At 37.6% G+C, this 17,819-nt stretch overlaps 1 protein-coding gene across 1 annotated transcript in view; it reads right to left on the reverse strand.

Annotated features, from left to right (window-relative positions):
- Nucleotides 1–17,252, reverse strand: part of LOC150084516 (cyclic AMP-responsive element-binding protein 3-like protein 1) — a 266,005-nt gene extending 248,753 nt beyond the window's left edge. Inside the window, exon 1 of the mRNA XM_090376271.1 lies at nucleotides 17,033–17,252. Coding sequence (XP_090232397.1) covers nucleotides 17,033–17,119 — 87 coding nt within the window. The 5' untranslated portion in view covers nucleotides 17,120–17,252. The remainder of the gene's footprint in view (nucleotides 1–17,032) is intronic.
- Between the last annotated feature and the right edge of the window lie 567 nt (nucleotides 17,253–17,819).

The raw sequence follows: 17,819 nt of genomic DNA on the forward strand, positions 1-17,819 counted from the left end.
TAAAACATCTTGGCGTAATTTTAGACGACAGGTTAACCTTCTCCTCTCATATTAATCACCTCGCCTCGAAGATTAAGAAGTTCACTGCAGCAGTTATCCGAATTTCCAAATCGGACTGGGGACTAAACAGGAAGACTCTCTTACTATATTATACAGCAGTATTCGTACCAATAACAACATATGCTTCGGGAGTCTGGTTCCATAGAGCCGTTAATGTTAAACTCCGTTCCAAGCTCATCTCCATTCAACGGATTATGCTGCTTGCCATGCTCCGGGCCTGCAGGACAGTGTCCTCTGCTGCTCTGCAGGTCCTTGCTGGAGTCTTACCACTAGACCTGCATGTAATTTTCAAAGGACTATGCTATCGTCTAAAGCACGGAGTTCCCGGTGAGATTCTCGGCATCTCATGCAACTTAACTGCTAACATCAAAGACGAGAAACGGAGAATCTGGAATGAACTTATCAGTGTGTGGCAATCACGATGGGATTCCAGTACTACTGGTCAAGTCACCCACTCTTTTGTTCCTGCAGTTACCTTCCCTCTCAACAAGAGCGTCCGCCAATGGTTTTCTCCTAGCCTAACAACATCGTATATACAAATTGTACTTACTGGGCACGGCTCCATCAACTCCAAACTATTTCAATTTGCCTTGTCTGACACCAATCTCTGCTTGTGTGGTGCTGAGGAAACCTGGACGCACATTCTGTATCGCTGCAACCTGTACCACGATGACAGAAATACATTACAAGCTGCTGTCAGCAACTTCTCTGAAGGAAATGAAGTGGCGCTGACTGAAAATTCTCAATCGTTCTCAGCTCTACAACAGTTCTGCTCTGCTGTTTTCACTAAAAGAAAGCAACTCTTCTCAAGTTTATCAACATATCAACAACAAGGAACCAACCCAACACCTGCAATGTCTATAGCCTCTTGAAACTGATATCGCCTGCCATCTATTCTCTTTTTTTTTTTTTTTTTTTTTTATTAGCTGGTACCCCAGTTTGGGCAGCTGTGGATACAGGATTAGCTAACACCCATTGGTATATAGCACTACCTTCAGTGGGTGCGGTTTTCGTTGTTCCTAGGATAGGAAAAGCCTGCTGTCTTGTGGTTCCTGGGACACAAGTAATACTTCTGATTAATTACGTGATGTGATTTGCTCTGTGAACATGATACATGTTCATCACACCTATAACATTGTAGTTAACACGATTATATGTATATATCATTGTATGTATCATTATATATTGTATCATATATATATCATTGTATATATATCTATGCATGTACATAGCGGATTTGCCAGTTTCTGGCTAGGGGCCGCTTGCTGTTCTTTGTTAATAAAGAATAAAGAGAAGCATAAAAATTGCCTGTGGGTTTGTAGTTAAAGGCTAATATTGGGATCCGGTCTGGGTTCATTCTTTCTAGGTGACTGATCCATTTTTTTCTGATACCGCTTTATGTCATTTACTATGTTATCTACTTATAATTTCTCGCGGATATCTAAATTTCTTTGGTGGTCTAGTCTTGTAAAGCCTAATAATGGTCTTAAAAATCTCATTTGTGCCCATTAATTTAATAATTTAATTTTTATATAATTTAATTTTTTTAATGGCTGAATATACAAAGTTAAAGAAGTAGGTCCGAAGATATACCAAAAAGAAATACACAAATTGAAACTCAGTAATGGTGTGATGAGGTGCAAAATGGATCAGTGGTGAAAAGGTGTTAAAACTTTACAAGGATCAATTATTATTAAATCCGTTTATTATTCGGTCAAAGGTTTGCTTTCACCTCTTTACAGTCAACGGCTAGAAGGCTGTACAAAAAAGGAAAGAATAGCAATTATTTACAACATGCAATTATCGACAACATTACAAAATGCAATTATCGACAACATTACAAGGCAATTATTTACAGTATTTTACAAAATTAAAAGTTCAACACTGATTTTATGTTGCATTTTCACTTGTTACAGGATATTATATCTTAATTATAGTATTACATCTCGTTACATCTTCTTTATCCAAGAAGTGCTCCCATTTTATAGTCGAAGTAAGCTATGGGCTTTAGATATGTTCTTCACTCTGTATTGCTCGCTGTCAGAGTATTTCATAGCCAATGAATTAAAAAGATTGACTGCGTTGTTGGAAAGAAATTCTTTAGACAGGAGAGGTTGGACAGTATAGAATGTAATGGTAGATAAGGGTAGGCATTACTGCGTCCAGCATGTGTAGTAGAGAAATCCTTGAAGACTGAGGCATGTCAATCACACTGGTAAGCATCTGAGAAAGAAAAAGAATATTACTGGATGCTATGTGAACTTTCCAGGAGTGATGTTTAGTTTCTCAACATTACAAGCCCTGGAGATGGTGAATGGGTTGCCCGTGACCCTATTCATCAAACGCATTATCCATGTACTCGACAGCAAAGGACACTGCTTATATACGACTGAGGAGCAGAAGACCAGATTGGTCATGCCTATAGTGCAAAAAAAAAAAATAATAATAATAATAAAAATATTATTATATTAGGGTTATCCAATTGATTACATAAACCCGTATTACTGTCTGTAAATTGCGTGTGTTCTCTGGTCGATTTGCCTGTTTCGCTGGACGAAAAAACCCCCGTTTCAGGAGAGGAAAAAAAAAAAAAAAAACTTTGCTATCTACGCCTGAGACCTACTAATCCACGTTGTGTAAAAAGTCCATTAAAGTTCCTCGCGTCATCGATGGGATTCGAACCCGGGCCTTTTCCACCTGGTGTGAGAGGACGGCGACTACATTAGATTTTATGTGCTTCTTAATTAAGAGCATAATCCCCTCCCTCCTGTCCAGTTCGTCCTTTCTGTATACATTGTACTCCCCCAAATTCAAATTCTGATAATTTATATCAGAATTCGAACCCCAGCCTTTTCTACCCGGTGTGGGGAGGCCGGTTACTATATCACTGTGCCACCTGCACAGCCACTTGCCTACAATCAGTTAGTGCAATTGGTTGTAGGCACCGCTGGACGTATCTCCCAACTACATCGATGTTGAGAAACCAAGTCAGTTCTTGCCGACTTGTCGTTGTGTTCCCTTATATCTGAGTAACACCAAGTCTCTCACGATATCCCAACAATGTTTGCATTTGATGTCCAGTAACCCATTTGTGTTCCTTCCATTTAACGTTCACCAACTTCGTGCACGTGCGTCACTGTCAAATACATGACCACTCCCGGCATCATTTGATGTTCATTGTAACGTTCTTTGTATATATAATGTCAGTTGATGAAGGGACCCATTGTCGCGATATAGTAGAGGTACGATTGTAAATAGTTTAGTTTTTAGTAAATACAGTATTTGTATAGTTTTGTATTGTATAATGTTATTATTATACAAATAATAATAATAATTATAACAAATAATACTAATATACTAACATTATAACGCAATGATCGAAATATAATCAGGAAATGACCTATGTAATTATTTACCTGCGCATTTGTAAGACATAATTGCCCCCGCCCTCTTCTCCCATTGGCTCGAATAAATATTACTAGGAGGAAAACTTTTAATGTATAGAGAGATAATTGAATTATAATTAAATATCTATATAATGTCGGTGTAGATACACCATAGATAACTCTTAAGGAACTGCGATGGTAGTTAGTGCGAGAGGCATCATTTGCTCTATCTTCCTTCACAACGAGTTGCCATGGCAACTCGTTGTGAAGGAAGAGCACAATATGAGATAGAGCAAATGATGCCTCTCGCACTAACTACCATCGTAGTTCCTTAACCGTTATCTATTAGATATTAAACTCCTACTCTTAACGTATTATGCCTTGTGCATATAGTTATTTTTAAATATAATTTTAATGTATAGAGAGATAATAAAAACTAAACTGAGTTTCAAACCAGGTTTTTTTCTTTTTGACTATTGGTATTACGTAATAATATTTTTAATATATTTTATGTATATATATATATATATATATATATATATTTGTGTTTATTTATTTTGTATATATATTTAACATTTGGACTTAATATTGTAACAAAGTTTTATTCATTATCACGTGTGAGGTCTTACAGATGTTGGTGTGTAATTTATTTTATTTATTAATAATTTTAATAAAAATTTAGACATATTATATACAGCGCAATATGTCCTAAGTTGCTGATGCGCCTCAAACCTTACAACAGCCATCGCTCATTCATTTCTTTTCGCATGCCAACGGACACGAGGATGAAAACGGCTATGAGGAACGCTACTCCATTACAGAAGACAATCACTAAGATCTGAGGTACATAATCATAGTGTTGAGGGTAAGTTATTTGTTATTTATTTATTTTTTTTTTTTAGGAGCATTAGCAACTAGGGCCATATTGCTCCGAGGATATGCGGTGGTCATTCCCTGACCTTTCCGCATCCTCCGTATTTGGTGGGCACGGGCTCGAACCCCGGTCTAATCAAGAAACGTGTGCTACGCACTGCTGCTCCTGCCCACCTGGCTACGGAGGCTCTATTGAGGGTAAGACTCCCACTGGTGGTCTCTCACAACTTCGTGAATCTGAGGTACACAGGGGATCACTAGCGTTAACTGTGCATTTTATGGGTTTTTGGCAAGGGAAAGATCTGACCGTCTCGTGTGTATGTGTTAAGCGCCAAAACAACTAAGGCTATGAGGCGTCAGTGTATTGTGTCTGCAATTGTATTGAGTTTCATTTTCCTGCTTGCTGAACAAAAAACCAAGCAACGCTTGCCTGCGATAGATTAACGCAGCCATGTTGTTAAAAAAGCCCATAAAATTTTTTGAGTCACTGATTGTACTAGAACCCAAGCTTTTCCACTCAGTGTGGAATCAACGATGCTATCCGCAGGGGGTGCAGGATTTTCTGGTATTGTAGTGTGTAAACGAACAAACAAATATAAAGTCATTAGTAATGGCAAAAGCCTCACTATCTCTACCAGTTGGATTTGAAGACTGAAGCCATAAACATGAAAAAATTATAAACATTAAAATCGCCAAGGAAAATTACTTCAGCTGAGCTGAAACTCGACTTTTTTTTCCAATTTAACCTTTTCTGACAAGAAATGTTAGACTGGAAAAAGAAGTCTGATCGTAACTTAATCTAACAAGAAAAGTCGAGTTCAAAAAAAAAAAAGGCAGTTGAAGCGTTTTAGTGATTCCTTGAGTTAAAAGAACGCTAAAGGTAACAGATGAATTTGACAGAAGGAGATTGAGGTTAAGCCATAAAACACGAAAAAGGACAGAATCCTGATAGAAGTATTTGACAAGAAATATTAGAGGAGGAGACATAGGTCCAATATACTGCCTTTAAAACCAGAGGAATCGTAGAGCAAAGATGTAGGAAAAATGAAATTAGTGGTCATTGAGACATAATTAAGACTGTCAGAAAAAGCGAGGCATGGCAGACTGTAGATGGAAATAAACATCGTTGAGACCACGTGTATTTGTTTACTGAATTAGTCAGAATGAATTAGAATGAATAATTTACACCTTTTTGCATATAAGCTTTCGTTCCTTTAGTTAGACGATTCATGGCGCATTTATGTAGATAAGACATAAATTATTTACGTAGGTGGAGGGGATGCCATGAATCGAAAGAATATACCAGCTCCTTGACATAACGTCATCCTCGGCAGTCCTCCGCCCTGCCCCCCCCCCTCCACCCGTATACACATCGCTTCTCGACCTTTGGGCTAAGATCAAAGTGTAGATCACCCGCATACACAAACGACACTCAGATTCCTTCCAGTGATGGGCAGGAAGAGCAAATGCAGCGAATACAGAGCCAGTTCGAGAATGAAAGGAGTCCGAGTAGTGTGTATGCAGGGGGGAATTGTTATTTTATGTGATCTCGGTAGTGTTGTTTGATGCCTCCTAAAAAGTTAAGTTCTGTTGGTCAGCTGACTATCTAGCAGCCAAAATATTATCCTCAATATGTAAGAGCGGGCCATTCTTCTGTGTGGTGTGGCAGCTACACCTCGACCCCTGCACTTCCAATATACTAGGTGCAGATTACATCCCGGGTTACTAGGAGTACCACCATCATGAAAGTGCAAGCAGAAGATGTGATTACAATTTAATTAATTCACACGTGGCACCTGAATATCTGCTCCCTCAGTATTTCGGACTCACAAGGTAGCAGCCCCAGCTATTAATTTCTAAATTTCTAAAATTAATTTCTAAAGTAATTATTTGACTAATTATGTTGAGGATATTCTTCCGGTGGTAATTATTACCACCGGAAGAATATCCTCAACAAATCTTAGAGACAAAAATCAACAATGTGTTGTTTTATTAAATATTCGTTTTTGTAATTTCTTAACAAATATCATTTTTCAGCTTAATTAATTTTTCATAAATTTCAACTCCTGTATATTGCAGGGGCGACCGGAAATTCGATCGCTGAACAGACTCGCAATGTAAAATACAAAGCAATTATCTGAGAACGAAAATGAACTGAATATTTTAAGTCCAGATATCAGTATTAATTTTATTTATTTATTATTATTTTATGGCATCATACTTAGTCGCGAAGCTTAATTGTAATTACTAATTTCTAAAGTAATTATTTGACTCTGGTCACTTTGTACTGGTGCTATTATAATCGTAGGAAATGAAAAAAAAAAAAAAAAAGGACTATATCAAGGTATAGTAGTATTCAGTTCCAAAACGGCCACAAGCGTCAGCTGATGTTTATGTTCTACAATGCTAGCAGTAATCGCAACTGAAAAGTAGCCAAGCATCAACTGTTTACAACGCAAGCACCACAGCAAATAAACAAGTTCAGCAATGTACGCAGTGCATTATATTTCAGGCGCATTCAACTTAGATTAATTTATTATTTTTTATGTTATTAATAAAAGTCAAAAATAATTAATTAATTGTCTTGTTGTCAATTAATTAATAAATTGATTAACTAACAATTTAGTAATTTTCGCTCACTATACACAACTCACACCTAATATTTATTCAACATTTTCTACTACAGTACTTTGTAATAGAGGTGCGAAATGCAAACTTACAATGCTCTGTGATATAATAAATTAAATAAATATCAACTGCAATTCGGACATAGTATGCCGCGATTTCACAATACGCTTTATTTCTTCAAGAATTTTAACAACAATTGAAATATAACAAGTATATCAAGTTTCTACTGTGATTAATATAATAAGAACATTCATGATGTATATTTAGTAAACTGAAAACAAAATAAAGAGCATCTGAAAGAGCGAATGAATGAGAGGACCAGTAGCGTAGCTACCATTTTTCGGGCACGGAGGCAAAGAACATGTTGGGGCCCCTACTCAATTAATGAAAATTGCAAAAAGAGGAGACAGCCAAAGACGCCGGGCCCGGAGGCAATTGCCTTGCTTGCCCACATGGTAGCTACGTCACTGTAGAGGACTCTGGTTCAAGCCTGCGTGACAGTTGACTGGTTCATTGTCAAAATAATTAATGGAACACCTCTGACACCTCGGCGCGAAAATTTTTTTTCGCGCCGCACCAACCATATTGCTCACACCTTCCTCCAATAAGCATGCAAACATAATATGCAGTGCTTCAGCAGCAAAGTGCAGTATATGGATAGCCTTTGTGATATGTATAAAAAAAATAATTTATTTCTTTTCTATGTACATATCACACTGAATATCCATATTTCTATTGGCCGGATTTCTGTTTGTTTGATTTTAATTAAATTTCGAATGGTTTGACAAATCATTCTGAAAGAGCTAAATACAGTCGAATCTCTAAATAACGACTCCCCCCCCCCCAAAGGGAATGAGAAAAACGGTCGTTATATTGTAAAGGGCGTTATATCGATTGTTCATAAAATAGCATTAGCTTAATGAGAAATTGGCCGGAACCAACCAACCACACAGGACGTTATAACGTGTGGGACGTTAAAAAGAGGGTCGCTGTAAAGAGGTTAGACTATAAAATTTAACGAAAATCCGTTCAGTGCTTCAGCTACAATATACGATATATGGATGGGTCATATGATATGTATAGGTCGCAGAAGAAGAAGAAAAAAAAAAAAAAAGAAAATAATAATTGACGGGTTTCTGTATGTCCGATTGAAATGAAATTTGGGATGGCTCGGCTATCTTTCCAAAAGCCTCCGACGCACAATTTCATAAAAATCAATCCACTGGAAGCCGAATTATTTCTCCTGAATTATTCTCCCTGATGAAGGCATGTCAGGCTTAGTCTCCAAGTTTGCAGATGATACAAAAGTTGGCAGGGTGGTTAATAACAATGACAAAATGCTACTACAACAGGATCTAGAAAAGTTATGCAGATGAGCTGAGAATGGCAATTGAAGTTTAACATTGACAAATGCAAAGTACTGCATATGGGTAGCAGTAACCCCAAAATAACGTACCACTGTGTGGTACTACTCAGGGTCAGGGGCGTATTAAGTGGTGGGCAGAGAGGGCATATGTCCCCTAAACAAAAATTCGAAATAAAAGAAAATGAACGCAGGCGGTATTCTAAAAAAAAAACTCAAAAACCTGGTCGCCATGGGCCCCCTCTCGATGTTAACTGGATACGCCAATGCTCAGGGTAGTGGAAAATTAAAGACCTGGGGGTAATTGGGCAGTCAAATATGAAGTTCTCTGGGCGGTGCAGATAAGCTGCAATGACAACTCATAAGGTTTTGTCAATGATATACAGGAATTTTGATAGTAGGGATAAGGAGATGATTATCTTATTGTATAAGGCAATGGTTAGGCCACATCTTCAGTACTGCATAAAGGTCTGGAGGCCGCATTTTAGGCATGATGTAGAGCTGCTGGAACGAGTACAGAGAAGGGCAAGGAGATTGGTCAGCAGAACCAATTGGTGCTCTTACCAAGAAAGGCTTTAGTTCTGCAAATTGCCACGTCTGGAGGCTAAGCACCTGGGAGGTGATCTGATTGAGGTGTTTATTGGATTGAAAAAGCTCGATGTCGATGGGATTTTTCCTCTTGCTCAGGCTACGCCCGTGAGGAGGGCATAAATTCAAAATGAGGAAGGACGATGGAAGAATAAATGCGCGGAAGTTTTGCTCCAGTGGGTGAATTGATTGCTGGAACAAACTTCCAACTGTTGTTTTGGAAATTGACAGCTTATATAAATTCAAGGAAGAACTGGACAATATTGGAGGGAATGGATAGGTGAAGTGGGAAGTGTTTTTTTTTTTTTTTTTTCGCTGATGCTGTGGAAGCTTACTTTCTTGCACCATTTGACACCATTGAATGCTAATGTTATTACAAGCAGATGAACAAGAGACAGAAGATGATGAATAATAGGCACTTTTAAGCATTATATATATTCGCACGTCGGAAAATCGCTAGCGTATATGATTGTAAGGTGTAAGGTATATTGATGTCATGCGGCACCAGGGGTTTCCCCCATCTCCGCGTTGCTTTCATTGTGGGTGTACCAGTTTGCTGGGAATGCCAGAGATTTAAAAGTGTGTGGGTATTGTACATGTGTAATGCCGTGTATCGTTGTTCATCTGGTCATTTAGCCGCTGGGCCCCGGTTGGAGCCCAACGTTGTCCCACCTTCGCCCCGTGGAGGCAGACCAGGAACCCAGTAGACTTAGTTACTTTGGCAGGTCCTGCCGCTTAGTTTCCTGAGATTTCGGCGGCTAAGACCTTAAAAAAAAAATCATAATATGTATGTATTATGCGTATATGATTGAGAAAATTGCTTAATACACTATAAAGTCACGAGCAAAAAATGTCTCAGACACAAAAATATGAGTTGTATACAATTTTAATCTGTCGCCAAGCAGCGCTTTGCATGCATAAGAATCTCTCTCTCTCTCTCTCTCTCTCTCTCTCTCTCTGACAGATACCTTGCTATTTTTAAATAAGAGGGGGGGGGGGATTTTTGCTCCGAAAACTATAATAATTCTCAGACGCCAGTTTTAATTAGAAAGATCTCACCCGCAATACTATAAGCACAGGTAAACACAGTTATGTTGGTAATTAAAACTCGAAAGTTTCACAAATTGGAAAAAATCTAGCTGCGTACTGTCCCGTAATAGACAGCGATTCGAATTCATTCTAAGCACGTTTGCACTGCTGCATTTAATCTGATCAAAATTATTAGGTTGGAACGACTATTTTTGGAATCGAACGGCCTTACATTAATTCCATATCGACAAACACTCCAACGAAAACGATTCCCCATCCACAACCCGTAACGTCAAACGGATCTATGACGTCAGGACGTCGATGAATTACAGATACACGGGAGGTGGGTAGGGGATATATATACAATAAACTATTTAAAATCCAGCAATCTCGAGGATTGAGAAGTGCCAGCTTTTAAAATTTTCTAAATTTTAGAGAGGTATCTCTCTAAAATTGCTCAACCTGTAGTTGAGCAGTTTCAGAGGATCCCCCATTTCAATGAACATTAAACACATGAGTACAGATATACAGGGCGTTTCAAAAATGGTCAATAATTTAAAGGCGAAGAGTACAAACTAAAATAAGCAAAAAAAGTCCCAGTGAACATCTGGCCGCAAATGAACCGTTTTCGAGATAATGCGCATTTTCTGTTAAGATCCGCCACTGACTATGACGGCACTAGTTTAGCAAAAAGCTGTGAATCCTTTGCTAAGGGTGGTTTTATTAAACATAAGATAATATCATTTTTAATTTCTGGTTTCAACACCACGGGTGTTATGCTTCTGGACCTACCTGCTTGTTCTCCATGTGCGAAGCGCACATGTTCTCTAAGGCGTTGATGTACCCTGATGAATGTGCGCCTGTTGGGCTGCCTTCGGCGGGGAAATGTTTCTTGGTACAAACGTGCAGCCTCGAGTGCACTGCCGTTGGCTTTAGCAGACATGAAGTGCATGTCCGCATACTCTTCGTTGCTGTAACCTCTTTCCATGTTGACTATCCTTTGACAAGTACCAGTATGCCTACTACGTCTCAGAGCACTGAGAGAGGGGAAACGGAGAGAATGAGCATAACCTAACCCACACAAACAAGTCAGTGGTGGTTCCCAACTAGAAATGTGCAATATCTCAAAAAACGATTCACTTAAGGACCTATATTTACTAGGCTTTTTTTGCATATTGTAGTCTGTACAGAGTTGGGATCCACCACTGCCTTGTTTGTTTAGGTTAGGTTATGCTCATTCTCTCAGTCATTCTGTTTTTGCGAGCAGGATTTAAACTGCGTGAGTAATGGTCATCATTTAGTCTAGGGCAAAAGAATGAAGCTGTGAAAGTGGTGTTTCTTTAATGTAGTGATCTTAATTCTCACAGCAGAATAAACTTGACTTTGTAGAGAACTGCCCTAGTATCACAGTACTTTTAAAAACTTCCATTTTGTATACCGCATGACAGCTCACATTGAACAGCTTCTTTCTACCTGTTTTGTCTGCAAGTTGTTACTAGAGACCACCTGAAACACAAAAAACAGGCTGTCGTAGCAGTCTTTTAAACAAATGGCCAATTCATCCCACAGGCAAGACATATGTTTGAAAGTACAGTAGTACAATACCAGAGCAACTCGTTGCACAGGCAAGTATATTCTACTTTGAAAGTTAAGTCTATTTCATTATCCATTCAGTTTAAACCTTGCTGGTTGCAGAAAGAGATTAAAGAATAAGGTGGTCCCGAAGCATCTTATATAGAAAAAATGTCACTCTTTTTTGCATCGATTCTTAAAGACTAATGCGATCGATGATTGTAAAATGTTCTATTTTATTTTATTTCTGTATTTATTATTATTATTATTATTATTATTATTATAGGATAGTTTCGGGCTAAAGCCTCGGGTTGTGAAGTTATACTTCGCAACTGGGTTGTCATCATTGTAACGACAAGATACCTATCCACCCACTGGTGAGGAGCCACTGCGAATCGGCGCCGTTTGGGTGATGGTATCCGCTGAGAATAAGTAACAGTAGCCTTCTCCTATGTTTTACTTATTCGAGGTAGCGCAATATCATGGCAACTCGTTGAAGATATTCATAATATGAGATATATTTAATGATGCCAATTTATAACTACTTAAGTAGTTGGCCACGTACAGAAATGATGCAATTCCACTAACTTCTAGACATTATTTTATTTATTTATTATTATTTTTATTTGTAAAATGCCCAATATTATAGAATTTACTACACAGCTATTTTAATTTTACTTTATACACAGAATATAGCACATTCCTTTCATGGCAAGTTGAAAAGTGAAAGAAAGAATAAATAAAAAGAAAGGTAAGTTGATAGAAAAAAATTCAGGTTGAAAATTTAATATTCATATTAAACAAAATTCTATTAATAATATTAATGTATATTTTGTTGTAATTTTATTTATTATATTTACATAATTTTATTTATGTTTTATTACATATTTATTTTTATAATATTTATTTATATAATATTACTTATATAATTTTAATTTCATTTTAATGTTTTTTGTTAAGTTTTGTAGTCTTTCTTTTAATTTAAAAATTTGCCACATGGGAATTTAAACAGAAGCAGAATAAACAGGAGAGTTACCTTCAAAAAAATAATTATGTTTATAAACATAACTAGAGGCTCCTGAGCTATAACTCTGTACATATTTTAATGTAATATATATAATAATATTATTATTATATTAAATTATCAATATTATAAAAGAATCTAATAATAATATACACTAGCGTTCAAAGAAAGTGCATCACCTAGGAATTTCACATTTCTAACCCTTTTTCGAGATGGTATGTTACATTAATGACTAGCATCACAAGTAGAAATATAAACAAAAGATATTTATTAATAGTTAAGGCAAAGCTAAGTAATATTTGACAGGTGCTCAACAAAATATTCCAAAATGAGCATTTGCGACCTTTTAGTAAACACGATAATTATGGCTGAAATGTTATCAGAAGCCCACAAATTGCTTCGGTTTATCATTCTAAATGGAAAACAATATGAAAAGTTCACCAGGTGCAAACTAATATTTAGTTGAACCGCCTCTAGCCCTGATGACAGCAGCAGCACACCGTCGAGGCAATGACAAGATCAATTTCTGAAGATAATCAACTGATAGTTCGTGGATCCAAACACGAATTATGAAGTTCACGAAGGATCTTGGGTTTCTTTCTGACAACTGCAGATTCCACACGATGCCAACAGTTGTCTATAGGATTCAGATCCGAGCTGTTTCCTGGCCAGCTAACAGTAGGACCGTTCTTCCAACCATTTTTTCACCTGTAACAAATGTAAATACATTACTGTCGAACCTCTAATGCAGAAATGAAGCTAAAGTAACTACACAAGTGCCTACTTAAACTTTTCGCCCGATGAAAAGGAGCAGAGTCGTCCTGAAAGATGCAGTTACTTAGCAGGTTGATATGGTCTCTAATGGTTGGCAGCAATTTGCCTTTCAATAGATCCATTGGCATTTACGGAACCTTTTATAAACTTAAGGTGACCTACTCTGAAATACGAAATGCACCCTCATATCATTTGGCTGGTAGGGAATTTCCCTGTAGACACCGTACAGTCTGGATGGTATTCTTCACCACGTTTACGGCGAATCGTTTGATTTCCATCAGAGCCATGCAGGTTGAATTTCTTCTCATCCAAGAAAATAACTGATTTCCACTGCTCATTTGACATGCTCCTTACACCAAATTAATCGGGCCCTTTTCATTTTTTGTGTGAGGAGGGGCTTCTTCTTAGGACGACAGGCTACAAGTCCATTTTTGAAGAGGGGTCTTCTGACTGTTACTGCACTTTCTACCATTCCTGTATGTTCTTCCCATTCTCTTTTCAGCTCAGACGAAGAAGCTTTACCGTTTTTAAGGCATAAGCGCTTTAACCGCGGTCCTGTTTTGGCGTAGAGACTCGTTTGCGTCCGGTTCCTTTTTTCCTATCAGCAGAACCAGTATTCTTGAGTTTGGAAGGAAATCTACTCATTACAAGACACTCTAGGTAATTTGCCATCCTGACAGAAGCAAGGAATGACTGCAACTCTTGCAGAGCATGCTTATATAGCTGAAAGCAATAGCTGATGCAACATTACGTCATCACCTACGCGTGTCAATCTTATCTGATGCAATCTGTAAGAAATATTGCGATATATACTTACGTTATATGGACGACAATTACAATTTTAAGGAGTGATGCACTTTCTCTGCACACCAGTGTAACGTAACATTCTAGGTAGTTTAAGGAATTTATTTGAATTTGGAAGATTGTGTGTACAAGCGGAATTAACATATCAACTCTGATCGTTGCTGAGAAATTCATCTCATTCCGTGACTTTACGCATAGTACTTAAATTTTAACTACATTTCGACACTGCTGCAAGTGCGCATGATAGTGTTCCTTAAGGCAGTCAAGTATTACCGTGCTCTGAATGAATATTAAGCACATTTTTTTTATTATTCTGAACTTGTCAAATTACTTCATTCACTGTTTATTCCAATTATTTATTTCAGTTATACTAGTATATATAGTAAACTGCGTGTGGTTGATTCAGCATGAACTCCAACAGAACATAAAAAAAAAGAGAAAAAATAACTATTTAACTTTTAACATATTGCATTGTAATGAGTCTTTACAAATTCTTAAACTGGGTTCAGTATAAATCCATAAATGTTTACTGTAATGTATGGAAAGGAAGGTAACAAATTCAAATCACTGAAGAATCATGCAAAAAAAAAAAAAACATCATTATAATCTTATCAGATAGCAGGCCTGGTGGCCTGTTACGGTCTCCCATCTCTTGGTGGCCTTCCTGGCATTCTTCTTCCTCTAGGGATGCATGAAATTAAATCCACAACGATGCTTAAATTCTTGTTTAAAATATTTGTTAGTGGTAAAAACATTTAATATTTTGTAACACAAATGAAACTATTATGCTATATGATTTGTTTTAAATTCAGTTTTAATTAAAGTATAGTGATTCTCTTTAATCATCTAGTAAAACAAAACTATGTGCTGAACAAATCGTGAGAGTATCTCTCCTATAATTGATTTATTTAAAAAACTTCAGTCAAGTAAATTTCATCTCGAACTGTAATAACTCAATATTAACACATGAAAATATGGCTAGCATAATAGCGCCAATCGTATTGGCGCTATTACAAAAAAGTTGCGCTCCAAAATTAATTGCTATTCAAATACCAGAATGTAAACTGGATAGACTGGCAAGAATAAAAAAAATTCGGTTTGGGCTGTTTTCTGAAATTAAACAAGAAAACGCTGCGCATCAGTAACTGTTAATTTCCGTTTTTTTTTTTTTTTTTTTTTTCTTTTTATATATAAAAATTAAGTTAAACACGTTCACGTAAAGTCATTAGCTAGAATCCATCAGTTGCAGCTACAGCATCTTTATTATTCCGAGAACACATGGAGAATTCGAATTGCAAGACAAGCGCTGATGTACGTTTTGTTTGCATATTTACAAATCACCCTTCCCCCTAATGCTCTGACCTACCCACTTTGACCTTCACCTTCATATCGTCAGACGACAGCCGTATCAATGCCATCGTCTCACATACCAATAAAGGACGAACGGCGCGTGCACACATACTCACGAGCCAAGTTATAGGGGGAAAAAAAAAAAAAAAAACTTTTCTGCGATTCTTGTACGCTTGGTCTCTGTTACTAAACTGGATATAAGTGTCTACCTTTGTCGAACTCGCCAGGCCCTAAGGGCTTAGTTTACCTGTCTCAGGTCAGAACGTGACCCTAGATGGCATTACAACACAGGTGGATCACTTGTACAATATAATTATTGCTTCACACTAAATCGATTCCTCCATTTCATATAAATGTGGCGTTGCGTTATTATTTCTTTTAACGCGTCATTACAACTCGAAGTAGCAGAGATCCGGAAAATATGTGACCGTTGTCTATCTGTATTAAGGAAACCTAAAAGGGTCTGCTTTTATACGTTGTTACTTGCATCGAGACAAGCCGCCAAGCCTGTTCGACGAGTTGTCGGCTGACGGGAATTCCAACCCCATTTCTGGGATAAACCTTGTACCGCTCATGGGGAAACCTGTGAGGAGACGAACAGTTTTTAAAACTATCAAGGAGAAGTCAGAACACGCTAGTGTTCTGGGCACTGTTTCATAAAACAAGTGTTTGCACCATTCGATAGCATCATAATTATAGATGGCAAACAGAAGACGGCAAGTTGCAAATACACATTCACGAAAACTGATAAGGAAGTGACGTCTTCCTCTTGTTATTCTCATATGAAAAGCTTGCACTTACTCCATGGAAAAAAAAAAAAAAAAAAAAAAATTGTTATAAAGGAATATCAGTTTTACCTAAAAGAAGTTTCAATCCAAGTAGTAAAACAGATCTGGTGAACGGACTAGTTGAGATTTATAAGTTTAATTTTAGTAACGAGAAACATTTCTGGATGTCATTAAGCCATGTAATACTTTCGTGCAATTATTGGGTTTAACTAGGATACAGAAAAAATAATAAAATATAAATAATAATCGCCGCGACAGAAAACAATAATCACAAAGAAATAAATTTATCTTACTTTTTAGTTTCTTAAATAGTACAATTCATCCGGCTAATAGCCAAGGTAGGGTTCGGTTGCCACCATTACAATATGGTTACGTCTCGCTGAATAATATTTCGTCTAACACAATTGTTCTGTCACCAAACAGGTACTTCAAGGTGATATGTTCGCACTTTTCTGCGCTCGGAAGATATTCCAGTTTTAGAAATATTTGTGCGATTCTGGATATAGACGGTATCGTCAGATGAATGCTGCAACAGGTGGGCAGACAACTTTTTGCAATGTGGGCGTTTATAACCGGACTAAAGCTCTATCTGATGCAGACAAGTTGTGGAAATAATATTACGCTTCCAAAATGTAAAGATATACTTAAAAATGCCTCCAAACTCATTTAAAAACCATTTAAATCTATTGGACAACGCGACATATTGTAACTATGGGAAAAAGAGTACGAATGGCCGGCATGGGAATACACGCTATGAAATTACAGCGTCAAACAGATGTTGGCATTTACTTACCGAATCGAACGAGTCTTGTCCCCATAACTCCTTCAGGTCGCTGTCTCCAATGTCATAAGAAGATCTACCGATCACTATGCTGTCCATGGCCAAGTCCGAGGTCGAGGGCCGCGCCGGGTCCGTAGTCCGTGAGGCGTCACACTTGTATTAGTTCACTTCTGTTCGTCTTACGATCTCGCCGGTTAATGTGTCCGGGAATGAACTCTCACGCCTCATGGAGAAAAACGGAAGGGGAACTAGACAGCAGGCAGTGCTTTCGCGAAAAAAAGTAGTTCCCCGGCTAGATGTTACGTAGGCATACGTCAGTTCAAGGTAAAGCAATAGGTAAGTTTATCTGTGTGCTTCTGCTTATAAAGAACTGTCATACTTAATTTACAGAACTTACTCGCAAATACGAGTTATCACATAGAACAAGTACACACATTAAGGTCGACCGCGGAGTATGCCTAAGAGGTCAGTGACGCGGACACGCTGTTAATTTCCATTCGTTACAAACAGGACTGACACTAGTGATGTAGGCGAGAATCGCGAGTGCGTTATACGTCAAGCATGTGATCCAATGCACGCAAAACTGGCTATTTAAACGAGTGTTCACAGCGCAGTGCATCGAGTACTGAATGACGTGTGCATTGTTTTCCTGGTTGTGTATCGGCTGTGCTGTATTTACGTTTGTTCCTGTTATGCGTTTCCGATAGATTAAATCAAGTGTGATTACTTTACATCTGATGTATTTCACCGTTTCTTTCTTCAGGATGTAGTTTCTGACTTGGTAGTGAAAACTGGAATT

The sequence above is a fragment of the Mastigoproctus giganteus genome, chromosome 6, assembly GCF_048544385.1.
Source record: "Mastigoproctus giganteus isolate SK-2022 chromosome 6, ASM4854438v1, whole genome shotgun sequence".
In the NCBI taxonomy this organism is placed as follows: Eukaryota; Metazoa; Arthropoda; class Arachnida; order Uropygi; family Thelyphonidae; genus Mastigoproctus; species Mastigoproctus giganteus.